Source organism: Muntiacus reevesi, chromosome 22 (assembly GCF_963930625.1).
Source record: "Muntiacus reevesi chromosome 22, mMunRee1.1, whole genome shotgun sequence".
Lineage (NCBI taxonomy): Eukaryota > Metazoa > Chordata > Mammalia > Artiodactyla > Cervidae > Muntiacus > Muntiacus reevesi.
Window position 1 is genome coordinate 29,588,838 of NC_089270.1, and position 23,363 is coordinate 29,612,200.

At 36.4% G+C, this 23,363-nt stretch overlaps 1 protein-coding gene across 1 annotated transcript; it reads left to right on the forward strand.

Annotated features, from left to right (window-relative positions):
• The first annotated feature begins 2,409 nt into the window (after positions 1-2,409).
• Positions 2,410-11,890, forward strand: JCHAIN (joining chain of multimeric IgA and IgM). The gene is made up of 4 exons (XM_065914315.1): positions 2,410-2,582; positions 5,643-5,766; positions 10,034-10,114; positions 10,964-11,890. The coding sequence occupies exons 1-4, from the start codon at positions 2,519-2,521 to the stop codon at positions 11,166-11,168; spliced, it is 474 nt and encodes a 157-aa protein (XP_065770387.1). The 5' UTR covers positions 2,410-2,518; the 3' UTR covers positions 11,169-11,890.
• The last annotated feature ends 11,473 nt before the right edge of the window (positions 11,891-23,363 follow it).

The following is a 23,363-nucleotide window of genomic DNA, read 5'->3' on the forward strand; positions in this document are numbered from 1 at the left end:
AGGTTATAAGACAATTCACCTGTAAAACATAGATACAGATAAATAGAAGCCTAAGCTAAGTGATTTTCAATGTAAGCCCATTTGTTAAAAAGAAATTATGTTTATTAACTTCTTGCTCTTCCGTAGTTACTGCTGCTGGTTACTCTCCTCCTCCACAGGCTTCTTAGTCTACCAATTTTCAAATTTTAGTGTACATCAGAATCAACTGGAAGGGTTTTTAAAAATACACATTTTGAGGATGTATCTCCCAAAATTCTGGTTGGGTGTAGCGAGAAAGTGTGTATTTTGACTAATACTTCAAGTAATCCTGTACCACTCTTGACAGAACACTTGTCCCAACCCTAGATTGTATGTGTAAGTAACTCTTGTCTGGTGGTAAAAGTGCTACGTGGCACAGTCCACACTTTATTAAAATAATTTCATATAGATACATGGTTTATATAATAGAATTACAAAGCTATAAGGTTGAAAGAATAAAAATATCAAATACAGAGTGTTTCTTTAGCTTAGTAATTTTATGTCAATATTTGCTCTTATAAAAAATAAGTTTCCAGGGGGGAGTTTTAATTTGTCTCCAGGAGTCTATCCAACTTGCTTTGAGAAGGCAGTCTACCCCATAGTTTAGTTTTCAAGGAAATAATGGCTTAAAAATGTATCCAGCTAACTTCTATTTACTGTGTTTTTTGTGTGTGTGTGTTATAATAAATCAGTTATTTATATGTCAAAACAATTAGATGTCAAAACACTTAAGACTTTTAAGTGGTTGACAGTTATTTTGACATCCTGACCACACACTAAAATAATGAGCTTTCAGATGTTTCTTTTTCTAACAGATATAATTATTCATGTGAATCCGGTATATTTTTCTTAACCCTGAATAGCTTCTAAGTCCTATGAAGGTAGAAACTAAGATGAGAGTAAGATTTGACAGTGCAATAATATTGTGTATTCTAGTGCTTGGCTCTTTATTCTTTCTAGTCATTCAGTACATGTTAATTAAAGGAGTACAGTTGTGTGCTAGCTTTTAATAACATTCATTCTGCAATTTTTTTGCTTCCAGCTGTTAAGCCCACTTGCCTACTTACCTTGAAGTATTTCTTTAGTAACTCTCAAAATTCTAGGTGATCCTCCCCCAACCAACGAGGAGGAAGCAGCAGACAAAGATGAGTTGTAGACGCTGCTCTGCTAGTGCTGTAATATTGTAGATACTGGACTCAGGAACTTTTGTTAGGAGAAAATTGAGAGAACTTAAGTCTCGAATGTAATTGGAATCTTCACCTTGGAGTGGAGTTGAAAATGCTATAGCCCAAGTGGTGGTTTACTGCTCTTCATTAGCAGTTGCTCACATGTCTTGGGGTGGGGGGCAAGGAGGAATTGGCTATCATCAAAAGTGGGTTAAAAAAAGAAAAAGCTGGGTTAGGGCGTGTGTTCACCTTGAAAATGTTCTATTTAACAATTGGGTCATGTGTATCTGGTGTAGGAACTTTTTTCTACCATAAGTGACACCAATAAATGTTTGTTATTTACTCTGGTCTAAAAAAAAATTCTAGGTGATTCTTAAAAAATCACAGAGCTGAAAACCAAAAGTAGCGTAGATTTGATATTGTATATAAACATAACCAGCATGTTCTTGGAACCAACCCTGCTCAAGAGACATTATTCTAACCTGTTGGGGTAGGAGGTAGGGAGATGCTGTATATGAAAGATCACAGTTTTGGTTTGTTTGTTTTTTTGACATTAATTAATGAAAAAAGTTATACGAAATACTGCAGTGATTCAGTTTTCTGTTGAGGCATCTCAAATGAGCATTGTTTCATGGGTTTACAATTCTGAAAGCTATGATTGGGTAAGCAAATACAGGGTCTGCTTTAATACTGTCAAATTGAAACATGGCAGCTGATATCCAGCAGCCAACAGTTTCTAACTGCAAGTTTGAATTTATGAAATAACTGAACGTAATGAGATAATATATGTATTATAGACATAATCTGTAACTTATATGTTAAACCCTGGTAGCTTGGGTAAGTAAGGACTAAAAGAAAAAGTTGACATAAAATACAATTGGAACCTTAAAGGGCTTTACTTCTTTCCTTTTTCTTCTCTCTGCTTCATTAATTTTTCCAGGTACAACAAACACCATATTATATTTCATTTGAGTATGTTATTATCTAGGTAATAACATTAAGAATCGATGTTTGAACATTTTTAATGGGCTCATGCCTTGAAATGATTAATCTTTTGATTTAATTATATAGAATAAATGTAAAATAAAAAGTGATTGCACCAGAACATAGTTTTGGAGAATATTTTGGAAGAAACTACGTAAATCTGAGTCATAATATCTTTCCAGTGCAGCATTTAAATTGCAGAGTTCAACCGCAGTTGTGATCTTAGTTTGTTAGCTGCCTGGAGTGTTATTTTAAGAAAGCAGAAGCCCCATCATTTGCACACTCCTTATAGATCACACACCTTAACCCTGAGTTCTTAGCTCCAGTTTTTCAAAAGAAGTGAAGTCAAGATGAAGAATTGTTTGCTTTTTTGGGGAGTCCTGGCCATTTTTGTTAAGGCTGTTCTTGCGACAGGTATGTGATATTTTGAGCATGAACCCAGATAAAAAGAAAAATAGAATACAGATCTGTTCTTCGGATTAAACATTTATGTTTGTGTTTTGGTTGGACAGCTAGCTGGCTGTTTTTCTAACATGTCTTAATCTTTGTATGGGCAGTGGTCTTTAACATGGAGAAGACTCACTGTAATTCTTTTTATTCTTTTTTCTCTTATATGTCTGCCTATTAAAACCTAGAAAATAAGAAAATAATTTTTAGATAAGTATAGATAGTTATACTATACAAATACCCATATTGAATCTTGAAAATCAGAATTCTCTCCTTGAGTGTCTCAAATTTATATTCTGGAGAAATGAAGTAATAATTGTTGTAAATACAGTATAGAGTGCATTGAGATTTTATTTCCCCAGAGAGGCTGGTATTAGTTCTAATAACTTTCCTGGATCCGAGCCTACAAATTTATTATGACCCTTTAACAATGTTTAATGTTGTACAGATTTCCTGGAACTTGATGGCTGAGCTTCAGTTATCTTGTTTATTAACTTTTCAAACTATTGTAGAAAGTGGATTATTTTCTGATATAAAAGTATAGTTTTAATAATCTTCATCTAGAAGGGTATGTGAATTAGAAATGATATTATTTGATATATATTGTCTTAAGACTTACTGAGTTTATTCCTTTTTTTTTGAGCTTATTATTTCAGGACAGTATGATGTAATTAAGAATAGTAATTTTACATATACTTTTCACTAATTTAGTATTAAGAATAATGAATTTCTAATAATATTTAAAACATAAAGATAGCAGTAGTAAACCATATATATGTACCTATATATAAAAATAGATGTTTATATTTATGTACCTATAAACATATACATGGAACATATATAGCCATTTATATATAGAAGAGCTGTAACTTATTGAGTACATACTATATTCTAGACATTATGCCAACTGCTTTACATATTCTGTTCCATTTAATTCTCACAGTAACCATTTGAGGGTAAGTAGTCTCATTATTTCTGACATATCCTTGAGCCCATTGAAGTTTAAAGAGGTGAAGTAACTTGCCTAAGGTCACACGACAGGCATGTGGTAGGTGGAGCTCAGGCCATCTGACACCATAGCCCACACTCCTATCTAGTCTCCTATTCTCCCTGTATGAGAGAATCACCTTTTTGGTAAACTCATTACATTCATAACTAGTACATGTTAAATCTGTTTTCTTACTTGAACTGAATTAAGTTGTTTAACAAACATTTATTGAGCCACCTACTCTGTCTCAGGTGCTCTTGGAATAAAGTAAGGCATAGTCTATAATAACAGGTGTATTAGGAAAAATATTTCCTGTTGATGAAACAGAAGTTAGACTCTTATAAGTCTTGGTGAATTGAATGTATTTTTACATTTTCCTGGTAGGTGTATTAGGCTACCTAGTATTCTTATATAATAACAGTAAAGATATTTCCCCCCTAGGTTTCTGGCAAGAAAATATAATATGTGCCATAAACAAAGCATATATGTTTTCTATTTAAGACTTAATAGTCATGTCACATACTCAACTCCACCTATATTTTTGGTCAGGTATTGCCTGCTTATTTGTATTTTAATGAGAAAAACATTTAAAAGTCACTAATACAGGAGTAGGGAAGAGGATACCTTTTAAATCATCTTACTCTTCTAAAAAAATTAAGAATTATATCATTATTTTAAATTGACTTCATAATGGTTTTTCTCCAATACCGTAAGACTTTTATCAGAAGATTTATCAAGAACTTATGAATAATGACATAATAATGCATTATAAAGTACTTAAAACAATTATAAGTACCATAACAATGATCTTAAATTGTTTTTGTAATGACTGTATCATTAAGACTGAAATACTGTAGTTAGGTCCTTTCTGCTCTGAGATCATCTGTGGAATAATTTGATGTCCAGTTGCAATTTATTTCCTTATCATTTAACCTTTATAACTTGAATTCATGTGCTAAGTCTTTTTTTTTTTAATTGAGATTTGATGGAAGGAAATTTTAAAGCTCACTTAGCTAAAATTATAGGAATGAAAAAGATATTTAACATCATTATTATTGTTTAATTATCACTATTAAATAAAGTTATTTATTGTTACTTCCTGAAATATATGTTAGTTGATCTAAGTCCAGATAATAAGAAATTTTGTTAATTCTTTGTAGCACTTACCAGACATTTTATCTAATATTCAGGTTGGACAGTAAATGTTGACATTTACAGTTACGGTTTTAATAGTTATTTGTATATTCACTCATCTGATATTTTTTTCTGTACACATGCATGTTATATGAAATAGAACTTGTACCTAACAACATATTCTAAACTGTTTTAGCAAGTTTATAGCACTTTACGTCTAGAGATACTGTATCTTTAAAAATAAGTCTTATAAGAAATATTAATAAAAATAGAACTTAATGGATTAAATCATTATGCCATGATAACCTGATTGTTATTATGAAAAGGAAGAATATAATTAAGTTTAGGGAAATTTTATTGGAGAATTTTAAAGTCTTACAAAATAAGGTTATCTTGGGGAAAATGTGCATGTTCTTAGCATAAGGGAAAAAAATGTATGAATGGGTGTTCAGGAAGGGTGTTTTTATTATAAAAAACCGGTTTATTTGTTCACTTTTGAATACATTTCTCTAGTCTGAGAGAAATTCAGTCTAGATGTTTGTTTTCTCTCTCATTTTGGCATTTGGCACTAATTTTTTTTTTTTTACAAAGCTCTATCATTCAGAGGGTTGTGCCTCCATTAAAAGCAGTTGATTAAAACCAGAATTCCTTCAGTTCAGGTTCCCATAGACTGGTCCAAGGAAAAGTGAGAAAATTCCTTTTGGAGTTCATTTGTATTTCCTTCACTATGCTGTGAGATTCCACTTAGCTACTTTAGGTTAGGAAAGAGAACAAATGGTGAAAGCTGAAACTGATCAATCAAAAAACTTTAAGTTTTCTGCTGGGGAGGGTGATAAATTAACTTGATACAAAGTATGAAATTAGACTTTTGGTTACCTTTCTTCTTAAAATATTTATCTTTCAAGCCCAAGATGAAAAGGAAAGGATTGTTCTTGACAACAAATGTAAGTGTGCCCGGATTACTTCCAGGATCATCCCTTCTGCTGAAGATCCTAGTCAAGACATTGTGGAGAGAAACGTCAGAATTATGTATGTGATATTTCATGCTTCATTATTTCATTTTGTGAGCAGATACTTTCTGATATTAGTGGTTGTTTGCATATGATACCTATATCTTTGCTCCTCTTTTCGGTGGTTAACACCTTGGTGGTAGTTGTTTAGTCGCTAAGTCATTTCTGACTCTTGTGACCCCATGGAATGTGGCCTGTCAGGCTCCTCTGTTCATGGGATTCTCCATGCAAGAATACTGGAGTGGGTTGCCATTTCCTCCTCCAAGAGATCTTTCTGACCCAGAGATAGAACCCACGTCTCTTGTGTCTCCTGCCTTGACAGGCGGGTTCTTTACCGCTAGTGCCACCTGGGAAGCCTAAGTATAACAGCTTACATGAGGTGGAATCGGGGTAATGGGCTTAAGCCAATTATGTACCTGGGAGCAGAGACAGAGGTTTGCAGGCAACCTAAAACCAGTCAGCTACATCCAATAATAACTGGAGGTTCGGATCTAGTCTTCAACATGTGCTGTTTATATGGAGTTATTTCAGTTTGAATCAGAACTTACAGTTGCCCTTGATCAGTTCAAAGTGAAACTTGAGATAATTTTAAAAGGCTTGTTTTGCACCATATATGGACCACAAAGTTCTTCACCTTGTCTTCAACTTCATCTGTCTGCATAAAAGTAAGGTAGACTAATTAAATTTACTACATTGATTTCATCTCCACTTGTGCATTGGACTTCAGATACTCATTTCATTTCACACATAGTCTTAAGTTTTAAGCCACGAGTCTTATTCAACAGCAAAAACACTAATAATATTTAAGAACTGAGATTTCTATTGGATTCAGTCATTAATGTCTCTCTTGTGACGTACTTCTACTACTTTCAATAGTTTCCCTCCTGAATCAAATACCTCTTACTGAAACAGAATATAGCTTTCAATCCCATGTAATCAATAGGAGAAGTATAATATGCTTAAGAATTTGTTTTGAGTTCTGGCTGTCACTAAATATTAGTAGCCATGTGCTATGGTATGCTAGTTACTTAACCCTTCTAAACTTGAACTTTCTCATCTCTAAATATTAATAGGAAAAATATGTATTCATAGGGTTATTGTAAAGGTAAATTGAGATCTATTCCTTTTAAAGACTATGTAGTTCCTGGCACATTTTCAAAAAATATTTACCGTTATTTATTCACCCAACCTATGTACCAGTTATCATTATGCCACTACCCTTCTTAAAATCCTTTTGCTGGTACCCCCAATGTTGTTACTAGGATAAATTACGAATGTTTCAGCCTAACCTACAGTGCTTAGCATAACTCTCAAGCTCTTCCATGGCCACTTCTTTTTCACCTTATGTTTGAAAAATCAGTATGTTGCAGTACCTCTTTCTTCCTCTTCTGCTTTTGCATAATCCATTCCTCTGCTTGAAGGATTCTTTCTTGCACCCCTCTTAGCCTGGTTTACTCCTCAGTCTGCATGTCTTAGCTTAGACATCACTTCTTTGAGCAAGTTTTCTTTGACCTCTCAAGTCCATACCATTTAGTTTCCTGTTAAGTAAGTAAGTAAGTAAGTAAATAAGTAAGTGTTAGTCACTCAGTCGTGCCCAACTCTTTGTGATCCCATGGACTGCAGCCCACCAGGCTCCTGTGTCCATGAGATTTCCCAGTCAAGGATACTGGAGTGGATTGCCATTTCCTTCTCCAGGGGATCTTCCCAACCCAGGGATCGAACCCAGGTCTCCTGCACTGCAGGCAGATTCTTTACCAACTGAGCTATAAGGGAAGCCCCAGTTCCCTGTTAAGGATAGAATAATTGGAGAAGCGTGTATCTTAACAGAATGGCATCAATGACACTGGCACCTAAATAGTGTTGAAGAGGAGTCTCTTCAGTATAAGTCTCTCTTATATTTAAATCTCCAAGGGCAGATTTAAAATGATACTCCGGGATTCTCTGATTTATCTCTTTTTTTTTTTTTAATGACATGATCCTTTCTACGATATTATGTTTACTGAAATCAGGCAGTTCAGTAACTTCATGCCATTTCCCTGACATATATTGATGCTTCTTTAATCTTATTTCTGAAAGTTCTGTTACCATTGCTGTGTCATTATGGCATTATTCCCAACTCCATCACTTAATGATATATGACTTTGGGCAAGTTACTTAACTAATTTGAGCCTGTTCCCTAAACTAAAAAAAGGGATGTATATATACATATCGTAAGGTTGTGAAGATTAAATATGATAATATATAAAAGCACTTAGAACAGTGGCCCCCAGTGAAATACTCATGTGTGTCTGTTCTCTTACTTTTCTCATTATTTAAAGCATTTTCTGGTATTACTAGAGATTTTGTAATGTAATAAAGAATAGATATGTTCATTCATCCATTTATTAATTTGACAAACATTTATCGAGTGCTTCTGAAAGCCACTGAGGATTGGAGCTGGGGATACAATAATTTATATAAAACACAGTCCATGCCATCAAAGAATTTACAGTCTAGTAGGGAACTGTAAATAATTGAAAGGCAATTACAATGCAGTATTGTAAATGCTGTGACAGGAATAGGTATAGGATGTTATAGGAGCACAAGGGAGGGGCCCCGAGTCCAGTCCCTGGGGAAAGTGGGAGAGAGTCAGGGGGAGGCCGGAGAGGGTATTTGGAGTAAGTGGTAGAAATGTGTGTGGGTGATGACAGAGTTGATAGGGGTAGCAGATAATTCCAAGAAAAGGAAACAGTTTCTGTGACAGTTGTATGAGATCATCATGTTAACATGTTCATCACAGTACCAGGCACACTGTAAGTTTTTAGTAAAGTGAAAGTGAAGTCGCTCAGTCATGTCCAACTCTTTTTGACTCCATGGACTGTAGCCTACCACACTCCTCTGTCCATGGGATTTTCCAGGCAAGAGTACTGGAGTGGGTTGCCATTTCCTTCTCCAGAGGATCTTCCCAACCCAGGGATCGAACCTGGGTTTCCCACGTTGTAGGTAGACGCTTTACCATCCAAGCCACAAATGTTAGGGCTATTACTGTTTTTGTTATCTTTAGCACTTAGAGATGAGAATATCCTGGTAAGTTTTGTGTGATAGCAAACAGTTGTTTACATCTGACACATGGTATAAAGAGGGTGGTGTGGTGAGAGATGAGGCTGGAGAGTCAGAGGTGCATCATGAAGTGCCTTCTGTGCCATTTTATTAATACCTTGTTTTCTGTGGGGAGACACTGTAGGCTTTAAGCTGCGAAGGAAATTAGGCTTTTAGTTTAAAAAGACTGATTTGGCAATAATGTGGCCAACGCATGGGAGGGGTCAAGGCTGAAGGAAGGTATTGCTACAAATTAGGAGAGAAGGGTGGTGTCCTGAATCAAGTTCAAAGATGCAAAGTATTAGAGTCAACTGAACTGTGAGCTGGATTTAGACCTAGGTGGTGACAGAGAGGGAAGACTGAGGGACAGAATCCAACTTTTTAGCTCGGATATATATGTGGATAACATTGCTAAATATTGAGTTAGGAAAACCTGAGGTTTTGGGGGATCTTTTGGTAGGGAGCAGTGGATATCAAGAGGAATGATGACATAGATGAAAAAATGTAAAGTTAATGAAATTGCCTGAACTAGTTGATATGTTATCTAATTTTTCATGGAAAACCTCCAGCTCAAAAGGTCTGAATTCCAGTTCCAGCTTTACTTCTTAGTACTTGTGTGAACTTGGGTAGGTCACCAACCTCTCTGATTTGTAATTACTACATTTCTAAAATGTGATCCTTAGTATATGTCTGTCCATTCATTCACAAATATTGGACATATTCTATATGTCACACCTATAGCAAGGCACTGGAATGTGTAAATGTTTTTGGCTCAAGGAATTTATAGAATCTAGAAACAGCTACTGTGTAGGTAAGCAACTATAATATGGCAGTATAGTAAAGGTATATCAACTATTAATGAGACTACAGATGAGAAGTTTATTGAGGGGTGGAAATGGGATCCAGCTAAAAATCGCAAAGAAAGTAAAACTTGAGCTTATTTTTAAAGGAAAAGCAGGGACTTACTAAGTAATAAAAGATTATTGATAGGAGTTGTTGTGAGGTGTATTTTGAATGAAACTGTTTAAAATGTAGCAATTACTGTGAAATGTGAGTAATAGTGTTACTAAAGAGTGTTTATAGAGACCTAAATGTCCTAAATGTCTGAATGAAATAGTAAGTACTGTCCTAGCAATATACCTATTACCAAAAACAGCAGTATCTGATAATTTCATTATTCTTCATTTTCTTTTCTTTTCTTTTTTTAGTGTTCCTCTGAACAGCAGGGAGAATATCTCTGATCCTACCTCTCCAATGAGAACCAAGTTTGTGTACCATTTGTCTGACCTGTAAGAGATTTTCCTTCACACTAATAAAGATACCTAAGTCAATAACTTTTCATTAAACTTGTTAGTAAGAATGTTTTTGAAAACATATTGGGGTATAAGCGTTTACCAGTATCGTTTGAACCTTTGAATGCATTAATTCATATGTTAATCATTGCTGTGCTGTCCTGTCCTTAGTCGCTCAGTCGTGTCCGACTCTTTGCGACCCCGTGGACTGTAGCCCGCCAGGCCCCTCTGTCCCTGGGATTCTCCAGGCAAGAATACTGGAGTGGGTTGCCATGCCCTCCTTCAGGGGATCTTCCCCACCCAGGGACTGAATCCAGGTCTCCCGCACTGCAGTTAGATTCTTTACTGTCTGAGCCACCAGGGAAGCCCACGTTAATTATTAGACATCAGAAATTCATAAAATTTTATAAATAAAGGTTAGCTCTAAATATATTCTAAAGAAATAATTATTGCCACTAGTACAAGAAGGACCAATTTGTCTTTTTAGTTCAATAATTCAGACCCATTAACTTGCAGGTGTTTCTTTGGAAACCATAGAATCCAACATAAAAAAAACCCTCCCTTCTTCATTACTGTAAATAATTTAACCCTACTATACAGTTGGGAATAAATTTAACAGAGTGGAAGTTACTGAATAGTGTACACAATCATATATATTAATTCTATTGCTTACTTTCAGTTAAAGGTTGAAAAATCACGTAAATAATTCTGTATTATAGAGAAGTTGAAGTCTGAAAGGAGTCATCCTTTGTCAGAACTAACTGATTTTGGATAGAAATGTATAGTGACTCAGATTCTGAGACAACATTTGATGGGGAGTGTCTAATGTGTGTATTTGTTTTTCAGGTGCAAAAAATGTGACACTACAGAAGTGGAGCTGGAAGATCAAGTAGTTACTGCCAGCCAGAGCAATATCTGTGATAGAGACATTGAGACCTGTTACACCTATGACAGAAACAAGTGCTACACAAACAGGGTCAAGCTTGATTATCGTGGTCAGACCAAAATAGTGGAAACAGCTCTGACCCCGGATTCCTGCTATCCTGACTAATTCAACTCATGCTGGCTGCACAACTGCTTATCTTGAAGGGCTCTCCATTTTGATCCCAGGTAGTTAATATATTTACTCCTGATGAATTTGAAACCATGATTTTTTTGGTGGGAATAATATAAAATAAACTACCCCACCCCTACCACTGGCAAATAATTGAAATAGTAACACTGTTACGTTTTTAAGGTAAATTTCTAGCATTTAAAAAAGAGACGAGGGGAGAAAGTAAAATTCAAAAAGTAAAAAATCAGGAGGCATAATTAAATTTTGCTTTTTTTTTTGGTTTTGCCGTAGAGAGCCTGAGCTTTTGCGCTTTCCATACTAGTCTCTTAAAAAATATCACTGTGCAGAGAATATTTATATGTAAATATAGGTCAATTATTTGTCTTCACTAGAAAAATAATAATTAGAAAACATGTTTTGGAAATATTCATAAAATAATTTAAAATGAGATCTCTAATATTTATGAAATAAATTAGCTGAAAGTGACATAATTAAATGTATAATTGAAAAATACATTTTGACATAACAGATTTGGGAGCAAATGATATGGATTTTTTAGTAAAAATTTCTTTGATAAGTAGAACAGTATAAGAAATTCCCATTGAAATCACCTCTGTTGTAACTAAATGTAACAAATTATGTACTCCAAAATATGTATTCTCTAGCACAGTTTGAACAATTAAATAGATTCATAAGCATATACCTGCGTGAAATAATTTATTGGGAAAAAGTTTGCTTGTGTTAACTTTGCTGTATGTAAGCTAAAATACCATTTATTACTGAGAAATAGGTTGCAAGTATGATCTAATTATGCGTTAATCACTAAGTTCAAACATGATATTTGAGATAGCTTTGTCATTTTATACCTAAAATTAAATAAAAAGACAAAGTCCCTTCTGACAAATATGTTTATCATGGCACATAAACTTTATGGCAGAAAGTCAAGACCAATTTGGCATAAATATATAAGGGTACTGTGGTAAGTAAATGCTGACTCTGAATTTAAAATAATGAGAGGCTGATTAGTAAAATCAGTTGCTTGAAGAGACATTGTTATGTTTTCTTTTTTCCCCCAAGGGTAACAGTCATTTTTAATAACTTCCACTGTGCTCATACTGATTAGTGTTTTCTTTTAGGGATAAGGCTCTGACACAGGTGCTTCAGTAGGAATCATAGTTTTGACATGCCAAAGACAGATCATTCTTGTCCAGTCTTCAATTTGGTATGTTGTTTTAGAGAGGACCTTGAACTTTATTTAATCAGCAAACAATTATTGATTATTTACCACATGTAGGGAACTCTGTTAGATTTTTGGTGATTGAGCTGTGATAGTCACTGTCATCACTCACTTTCTAGAACTCTGCTCAATTGGACCCCAGTTCATTTTGGTAATGATTTTCTCCACGAAACTCATCCTGACCACTTTTTAAAAATTGTGAATCCCATTCCCTTATCTTGGTTTATTCCACCCCATGTACTTATCACCCTCTGGCAGACTACATAATTTACTTATATATTATGTTTATGTTGTCTCCCCTAACAACTGCATAAGCTCCACAAAGACAGCCATTTTTATTTTGCCCATTGATATGTCCCCAGCACTGGGAAGGGTGGAAGGGTGTCTGGTGTGTAATGGAGCTCAATAAATATTTGTTGAATGGATGAACATGAGTACAGTTTAGATGAGGAAAAAAGACATGTACATAATTACAGTCACTTGGCAGAATTGCATAAAACAAAGAAATAGGTTTCAATATGTTCTGAGAATTTATGGGAGATTTCTCCCCCAGTTTTATTTAGATATGTTTTAAGGAATACAACAAAAGGACTTCACGTACTTACCTATTGTGAAATGGTTACCATGATAAGTTTAGTTAACATCCATCATCTCATATAGTTACAGTTTTTTTTTTTTTTCCTTATGATGCAAACTTTTAGAGGAAGACTGTTTCTGAAGAGACTTCTCTGTTTTATTTCCATCTTGGCCTTAGTTTCTCTGCATACCCAACAGAAAAAGTTTTTGGGGCCATGTTGAAGATTCTTATAGAAGAGATCTCTGTGCCAGTATAATTGCCTCATTAAATGCCAACTGGAAATCTTCCTTCTTTGTGAAATTTAATTATACTCTAGGATTATCATATTAATAAAAATTTCACACTTACACCAACTGCTAGGCACTAGGCTAAGTGCTTTATTAAGAAATAACTCATTCAGTATAAATCTAGAGTAGTCAGTGACTCTTAAATGAGAGCTACTGAAGAGTGATTAAAGCCTTTTCTGTTTGTTGTTTAGTTGCTCAGTTGTGTCCAACTCTTTGCAACCCCATGGATTGCAGCATACCAGGCTTCCCTGTCCTTCACCATCTCTTGGAGTTTGCTCAAACTCATGTCCATTGAATCGGTGATGCCATCCAGCCATCTCATTTTCTGTCGACCGCTTCTCCTCTGCCCTGAATCTTTCCCAGCATCAGGGTCTTTTCTAATGAGTCGGCTCTTCACATCAGGTGGCCTAAGTATTGGAGTTTCAGCTTCAGCCTAAGTCCTTCTAATGAATATTCAGGATTGATTCCATTTAGGATTGACTGTTTTGATCTCCTTGCAGTCCAATGGACTCTCAAGACTCTTCTCCAACACCACAGCTCAAGCACATCAGTTCTTTGGCCTTCAGCCTTCTTGATGGTCCACGTCTCACGTGACTACAGAAAAACCATAGCTTTGACTAGACAGACCTTTGTTGACAAAGTAATGTCCCTGCTTTTTAATATGCTGTCTAGGTTGGTCATAGTTTTTCTTCCAGGGAGCAAGCATCTTAATTTCATGGCTGCAGTCACCATCTTCAGTAATTTTGGAGCCCAAGAAAATAAAGTCTCTCACTGTTTCTGTTATTTCTCCATCTATTTGCCATGTAAGTGATGGGACCAGATGCTATGATCTTTGTTTTTTGAATGTTGAGTTTTAAGCCAACTTCTTCACTCTCCTGTTTCACCTTCATCAAGGCTCTTTAGTTCTTCTTCCCTTTGTGCCACAAGGGTGGTGTCATCTGCATATGTGAGGTTATTGACATTTCTCCCGGCAGTCTTGAGTCCAGCTTGTACTTCATCCAGTCCAGCTTTTCGCTTGATGTACTCTGCATATGAGTTAAATAAGCAGGGTGATGATATGCAGCGTTGATATACTCCTTTCGCAGTTTGGAACCAGTCCGTTGTTCCATGTCTGGTTTTAACTTGCTTCTCTCCTGCAAAGGAGGCAGGTAAGGTGGTCTGGTATTCCTATCTCTTTAAGAATTTTCAACAGTTTGTTGTGAGCCACACAGTCAAAGGCTTTAGAGTAGTCAATGAAGCAGAAGTAGATGTTTTTCTGGAATTCTCTCGCTTTTCCTATGATCCAGGAGATGTTGGCAGTTTGATTTCTGGTTCCTCTGGCTTTTCTAAATCCAGCTTGAACATCTGAAAGTTCTTGGTTCATGTACTGTGGAAGCCTGATTTAGGGAATTTTGAGAATTACTTTGCTAGCATGTGAAATGAGTGGAATTGTGCAGTAGTTTGAATATTCTTTGGCATTGTCCTTCTTTGAGATTGGAATGAAAACTGACCTTTTCACATCCGTATGTGACTACTGGAAAAACCATAGCTTTTACTATATGGACTTTTGTTGGCAAAGTGATGTCTCTGCTTTTAAATATGCTGTCTAGTAGTTTCGTTCATACATTTAAGTGAGAAATTTAGCAGGAATTCATAAGGAGTCAATGCAGATGAAGCAGCTGTGAAAGGAATCTCTGCTTTGTCTTTGCCTTTGTGTGAGGTTCCATAGTCTGCTCCCAGTCATTGATGATTGAGTGGGGCAAGAATACTAAGACAGGCTTTGGGGGTGGCAGTGTAGTATGGTGGGTAAATCCATGGCCTAGCTTAGAGTACTCTATGCTTAGAGTACTTAGGGAATAATGAGTTTTGTCATACATTGACACGAATCAGCCATAGAGTTACACGTATTCCCCATCCCGATCCCCCCTCCCACCTCCCTCTCCCCCCGACTCCTCTGGGTCCTCCCAGGGCACCAGGCCTGAGCACTCGTCTCATGCATCTCACCTGGGCTAGTGATCTGTTTCACCATAGATAATATACATGCTGTTCTTTTGAAACATCCCACCCTCACCTTCTCCCACAGAGTTCAAAAGTCTGTTCTGTACTTCTGTGTCTCTTTTTGTTTTGCATATAGGGTTATCATTACCATCTTTCTAAATTCCATATATATGTGTTAGTATGCTGTAATGTTCTTTATCTTTCTGGCTTACTTCACTCTGTATAATGGGCTCCAGTTTCGTCCATCTCATTAGAACTGATTCAAATGCATTCTTTTTAACGGCTGAGTAATATTCCATGGTGTATATGTACCACAGCTTCCTTATCCATTCATCTGCTGATGGGCATCTAGGCTGCTTCCATGTCCTGGCTATTATAAACAGTGCTGCGATGAACATTGGGGTGCACGTGTCTCTTTCAGATCTGGTTTCCTCAGTGTGTATGCCCAGAAGTGGTATTGCTGGGTCATATGGCAGTTCTATTTCCAGTTTTTTAAGAAATCTCCACACTGTTTTCCATAGTGGCTGTACTAGTTTGCATTCCCACCAACAGTGTAAGAGGGTTCCTTTTTCTCCACACCCTCTCCAGCATTTATTGCTTGTAGACTTTTGGATAGCAGCCATCCTGACTGGCGTGTAATGGTACCTCATTGTGGTTTTGATTTGCATTTCTCTAATAATGAGTGATGTTGAGCATCTTTTCATGTGTTTGTTAGCCATCTGTATGTCTTCTTTGGAGAAATGTCTGTTTAGTTCTTTGGCCCATTTTTTGATTGGGTCATTTATTTTTCTGGAATTGAGCTTCAGGAGTTGCTTGTATATTTTTGAGATTAATCCTTTGTCTGTTTCTTCATTTGCTATTATTTTCTCCCAATCTGAGGGCTGTCTTTTCACCTTCCTTATAGTTTCCTTTGTAGTGCAGAAGCTTTTAAGTTTCATTAGGTCCCATTTGTTTAGTTTTGCTTTTATTTCCAATATTCTGGGAGGTGGGTCATAGAGGACCCTGCTGAGATTTATGTCGGAGAGTGTTTTGCCTATGTTCTCCTCTAGGAGTTTTATAGTTTCTGGTCTTACATTTAGATCTTTAATCCATTTTGAGTTTATTTTTGTGTATGGTGTTAGAAAGTGATCTAGTTTCATTCTTTTACAAGTGGTTGACCAGTTTTCCCAGCACCACTTGTTAAAGAGATTGTCTTTTTTCCATTGTATATCCTTGCCTCCTTTGTCAAAGATAAGGTGTCCATAGGTTCGTGGATTTATCTCTGGGCTTTCTATTCTGTTCCATTGATCTATATTTCTGTCTTTGTGCCAGTACCATACTGTCTTGATGACTGTGGCTTTGTAGTAGAGTCTGAAGTCAGGCAGGTTGATTCCTCCAGTTCCATTCTTCTTTCTCAAGATTGCTTTGGCTATTCGAGGTTTTTTGTTTTTCCATACAAATTGTGAAATTATTTGTTCTAGTTCTGTGAAAAATACCGTTGGTAGCTTGATAGGGATTGCATTGAATCTATAGATTGCTTTGGGTAGAATAGCCATTTTGACAATATTGATTCTTCCAATCCATGAACACGGTATGTTTCTCCATCTGTTTGTGTCCTCTTTGATTTCTTTCATCAGTGTTTTACAGTTTTCTATGTACAGGTCTTTTGTTTCTTTAGGTAGATATACTCCTAAGTAGTAATTGGCCTCCAACTAATAAAATAAAATTAAAAAAAAAAAGAAAAGAAAAAAAAAAAAGAAAAAAACAGAAGAGGACAGAATACTTCTCAACTCATTCTATTATTTCAATTTACCCTGATGCCAAAACTGGACAAATACAAGAAATACCCATATATAATTTGAGATAATGTGGGTGTGGGATTTGATCTGCTCTCAAGAATGAGGACTATTTCTGGCTTAGAAGTGAACCACAGTTCTGATGATAATAATTCATATTAGTATGTGTCTGTGTTGTAGTGCTCAATTGTTTAATCTTCAGTCTTAAATATTGTTTCATGGCTGCAATTCCATCAAACAATATGTATATAGTAAATTACCTGCCCCCCAATAGAGAAGAAAATCTCAAACAGCTGCAGTGATTATTATCAGAAACTTTATATACAGCCATAACATCAAACAGTGCTGCTGTTGTTTAGTCGTTAAATCATGTCCTACTCTTTGTGCCCTGAAGGACCGCAGAATGCTTCCCTGCTCTTCACTATCGCCCAGAGTCTGCTCAAACTCCTTGAACTGGTGACACCGTTCAACTGTCTCATCCTCTGTGGTCTCCTACTCCTCCGGTACTCAGTCCTTCTCAGCATCAGGGTCTTTCCCAAAGAGCTGGATAGCTCAAACAGTGATACATATATAATTTATCATGTGATCAGATGATAATAGTCTTCTTCAGCCAAAGCTGATAAATCACAAAAACGAAGGACTAAAACCTGATGCCAAAATAATTTTCTCTTCCTGTGTTAAACAATACAGAGACTGAGCAAACTTCCTCTGACTATGTTAAACAATACTGAGAATAAGCAAAGTAAAATTAGGTTTTTGCTCCAGGGAATACTCCCTCCTAGAAGAGAAGACTGAGCAAATAAGAGCAGTTGACTTGTGGAGACTAGACTTACTTGTCACACCTTACTTCAAAACCCTCACTTCCCTGTACATGCCAACCCAAAGCAGTTACAGCATAAACTCTGCCCGGTCCCAGCTGGTTCCCTCTCTTGCAAGATTCACCTGAAACTTACTCTCTAAAATTCTAAAATCATGCAACTATTCCCCACCTCCCCGGTTTTCCCCTTCAGAGATGTTACCAAGAGTGTGACAGCTATAGTGTATTTTCCCTTATTGCAATATGTCAAATAAATTTAGCTTTACTGAAAAAAAAAAAAAAGGGAATAATGATAAGTCAGTAACGGTCAAGTTTATTCAATTTCAGGTTGAAAAATGGAAGTAAAAATAGCTCTCTCATAAAATATCTCATAACTATCTTATAAAAATAAGGATATATGCCATTGTGTATGTTTATCATTAAGCACAGATTTATATAGTACTCACTAACCTTCTGTAAATTCTAGTTGGTATTGTGTGTTAATTGTCTTTTGGCTTTACTCTGCCCAGGCAACAAATCAGAGAAAAATGTGGACGTGTATTAATTCAGTGACTCTCAAACTTTAGTCTGTGTGAGACTCACTTGGAGAACTCCTTAGGACAAATCATCGAGCCCCACTCTCAGAGATGAGGATTAAGCAGTTCTCAGATACCACAGGAGAAATCAGAGGGTGCAGAAACTTCCCAAATGCTGCTGCTGCCTGGGAATTGCTTTAGAACTTCTCCTTTAGAATTATTAATATAAACCTTCATCTCCACCTAGTGGTTGATTTATGAAATACAGTACATATACATTTTATTACATTTCATTTAATCCTTGTTCAGTACCTTGTGAAATAAGTACTCTGTTCATTTACAAATCATGAAACTGAGAGTCAATTCCTAGGCAGATTGATAAGAAGTCCAGTGGTCCCCAAGGAAAGAGGGGTCTGGAATTCTCAAGGGGGAAGAAAGGACAAACTTCCCTCTACATTCCTTAGGATTATATAACAATAATGTGTCCCGCTTGAGGACAGTCTCTGGAAAAAACCTTCTGGCTAATCCTATTATCTTAAAATGTAAATTATGGGAGTAGGTCTAGTGAGGTCTTTACAATCTCCAGACATTCTTTTGATTCACTGTAATAACTAATTAGACAGTATATCATGCCATGGCTAACACTAGCAGGGGGATACTCTTTTTGCCTCCTTCTGATGCCCATGGCAGAAGCTTTCTCCATCTCCTTTATACTTTAATAAAACTTTATTACACAAAAGCTCTGAGCGATCAAGCCTCGCTTCTGGCCCCGGATTGAATTCTTCTCCTCCGGAGGTCAAGAATCCCGGCGTCTTTTTGTGGGTCAGCAACAACCTTTCAAAACTAAGATGCAAAGAGATAAAGTGATTTTATTAAAGTTTGACAAATAGTACATGGAGAACTGATAATTGGATCCAGACTGTGAGGCTCCAAAGCTGATGCTCTCTTTCAGTTTGTTATGTCTAAAATACATTTTCCAGATCATTTCCTCCAGTAATTCCACTTCTGAGGAAGTAATCAGAAATATGGACAAAGAGGCATAAAGATATTTATCACAACATTATTTATTATAGTGAAAATTCATAAGAAACTTTTAAGTCCATCATTGAAGGGAATGATGATATAGTATATACTTCAGAATATTTTACAGGTAACAAAAATGAAACTTTAAATATTTTTACTTGTATGGAAATTTCTTGCATAATGTCAAGAGGGAAATGTTGGCTAATTCATAAAATAATTACTTCAAAATCCTCCCTCCCATATACATATAAAAGAGAAAATAGGTCAAAATATTAACATTGGGTAGTGAAATTATGTGTTATTTTTATTTGTTTACCTTTTCATTATTTGCCAAATAGTCTATGATGAGAATGTATTTTGGTAATGAGAAAAATTGTTATTTTAAATCAATAACATTAAAATTTGGGAAATTCTAAATTTCTACCCATTTACAACATGTAAAGGAAAAGTGACATTTATTTAGCATCTGCTCTGTGGTCAGCAAAATGGCAGTTGTTGTGAGGAATGGTTACTTGAGATGAATAAGAACTGAGTCTCACTTTCTCTCTTCTATAGGTAGAACTAACAGGGAAAAACCAGCAGATGGTATAGAACAGTGAGGGACTAAATATAAAAAACTATGTTCTGTGAGCCTTGAGGGAAGCTGGGGAGTTTAGGGCTGGTTCATCTTGGAGGAGCTATAGCATTAATGGAATAGGGCCTTCATGGATAGAAGTAGAACTTTTTAGAATAGAACTACATGAGCCAAGCAAAGAGATAGAAAGAAGCATAAAATACTTGCAAGAACAGAGACAGGATTGGCCTGCCCCTCTTTCTTTGTGTCCTCTTATCAAGCCTGTCACTTGCATGTTTCATTTATACAAATCCCCTCAAATTGGTAATATTCCGTGTTTTCTGTGATCAACACCTTTCTGTTTCTTTTCTGGTGAGTGCTCAGTTATCCCTTAATTACAGGAAATAACCTAGGACTTTGCCACCCCAGCTTTGATCTATTGATACCAGCTGGCTGATTTATTATCACCTGGGAGTATTTTCGTAATACAGAATTGCAGGCCCCACTTCAGATCACAGAATCAAAGCCTGCATTTTAACAAGACCCATGTGCACATTAATGCCTAAGAAACTCTGGGGTAGCATGCGACACTGTCAAAAGCAGCTTGAATCCTAGGTAAAGGAGGCAGTTACCAACATGGTTTAATAGCTGAGGGACTGACAAGGTCCTGACCAGACAAAGTTTTCTACCAATATCCTTCTCTAAATATGCCATGATCTGACTCACTCTTTAAGGGCATGACTACATATTAACCAACACTGGAGAAGGAATGTTTTTGCCAGGTTAACCACAGCAAATACCTGCTTTATACAGTGCAGAAAGGAATGAGGCACAGTTATTTGATTAAGTGCAGAGGAAATTACTGTCCCATTTTGATGAAGCACAGACATGGAGGATGTGTGTCCTAAGGGAGTTGACATGGAGCGCTATGATGGCAGAGGGTCTTTGACTGGGGAGGTGATGGGACACTGAGGGCAGCTTCACCTTTTTCAGTTATATCTGTGTTGACCAACAGCTTAGTTTCCTCTTTGCTCCTTTATTTGAAGAGTTCTGCTCTGTCAGCATGGTGTTCTGTTTGTTAACCTGTTTATTTGTGGTGAATTCAAAGAGAGAGAAGATCCAGTGACTGAGATTTTTGGGCTAGGGATTAGGTGCAGAGGCATGGAAGAACAGGTGGACAAACCAAGAACTATAACTCATTGTGGAAATGATGATTACCTATTTTCTACCAAGTGCAGTTCTTCTGAGTTTTAGCTGGATACTTGGCCTGAGTCACAGTGAAACCTTTGAGGTTTTGTGAAGGAGACAGCTGTTGATTTCAAGTCCTTTATTTCTAGTTCCCTTATGGGTTTTTAGAAATAAAGTTTGGTTTCCTGAGGGCAAGATGAATCTTCTTTACAGTCCTCAGGGTCACGACTGAGGGAGACCAGTTAAGTGAGGCCAGAGACATGTCAAAACAAATGATAAAAGACATGTCATGTCTTGTAAATTTCTTTTAAGATATATAAAGTTAAGACTGATGTTAGTTCAGGGAATCCAAAAAGCCAGGGAATAATCTCTGTGATAATGGCTACTAGCTGAGGTTTAAGAGGTGGTTCGACCCTATATTTCATCATCCTGTTTTGCTTTTTGCTCAAAGTAAGTATATATATATCTTCCTCTGGCCAACTGGCTCATTGCCCAGGTACCCCTAGAGAAATCTGTTATAGGCTGTGAGACAGAAATACTTATAAGGCAAGTGTTTGTTAGCCTCGCTGAATTATTTCCTATGTTTGTTATCCTCAGATATTGTTTTCTTCTTTAACTTATCAGTGAGTCATCACCAGGATATATCTAGTTATTTTAGAATCAGTAGGTGATGACCACTAGACATAGAACTCAGCACAGAAATTGGGCCATGGAAGTGGGATGGGGGCACTCAAGACAAAAGGGCGTCACTTTCAAGGCCTGCCATCACCACTGTGTGCACCTTCATCTAAGAACTGATTTTTTGCTTAGCAAGGGCACACAAAATAATTTCTTTACTGTAAGAAAGTCAGCCCTGGTGTCTGAGTTTATGGAAGAATACCTGTGGTAGCAGTGATGATGGTGGTGAGATGAAGAGTCGTCTTCTACAGAGATGTTCCCTCCCCCCTTTCTCTACATTCTCAAATTCAGTAGATGTTTTTGTTCCACTGTGCTTTTACATTTTATATTACAGAGGTCTCAGATGATAAGTTAAAGCTGTGGTGCCTCATAGATAAAGATCAGTCGACATATCTGCCAAAAAAATATATGATCTGTGCATTTTGAGGAAATACTGAAGTGAATGAATGTTTTACAGTGAAAGTATTCGTGTCTAGATTAAAGAAATCATTTGAAAAGAAGTAGTGAAACATAATAATGTAGTTTTATTTTGATGAGGATAATTCTTGAGAGACAGTTTTATATAGAATAAGTTAATAATTTTTCAACATGTGATTAAAATCTGGTGGTAGTGCTGGTGGATTTAAGCAACTGGTGGATTGGCCTAGATAATCTACCTCTAAACCCTGAGATTCTACAATGCAAATGTTGCTGAGTATATAAAGCTATGGAGTATGGCAGCTCATTTAGCATCCCAGATGGTGTACCCACAGGACAAGCTTACTGTGGTATTTTCATGGGAGTTTTCAACGCTGTTTAAAAACCAGTCAATAAATATTTATTGGCTATCTACTATGTGCAAGACACTGTGCCAGGGACTCAAGAAGACTCAAGGGGAAAGATTCCTTTTCTCAGGAAGTTTTCAATGTATTTTCCCAAGTGTCTGAGATCTTATGCAATCTGTCCCAGGAAACTTTCTCCTAATAAACTCCTAAGAGCCAACAGGTAACTTTCTGGATAATTTGGAGAATTCTTCCTCTCTGGGAAGAAATATACAGAAAGTAGGCCAAAGTGCCATTAATAAAAACAAAACAAAACACCTAGATGTGTTCTAAGCAAGGCAGTATAGAAATATCTACTTCACAAAATAATTTACACTGTTAATCAAGATACAAAGAGAGTGTATTTTTGAATAATTCTACCAGGGCATGAAGAATAAGTCTATGTTAGTAGTAGAATACACTGGTAGGACCACTTATACTGTACTACTAAAGAAATTAACCTTTGGGTGTTTCCCTTGTTAGGATAGTGTTACCCTAAGGATATTCTCTAGATCCTGCAGATTATGAGTTGATGATGGGGTACGGCAAGTCCTACTTTTTTATCTGGATGCTCAGTTGAAGGGAGGGAGTCCTTCCCTCTTTACCTTCCCAAGTCTTGTCCCCAGGCTACTAGGTCTGGGTAAATATCCTCTTTTCCCTTATTCTTCTTTCTGAATGTATTCCTCTCACTGAGCTGTGTCTACTTGGTAAAGACCATACAAAAATTAAAAATAAAAATAGGTATCAGTGTCTACTATTTCCAAA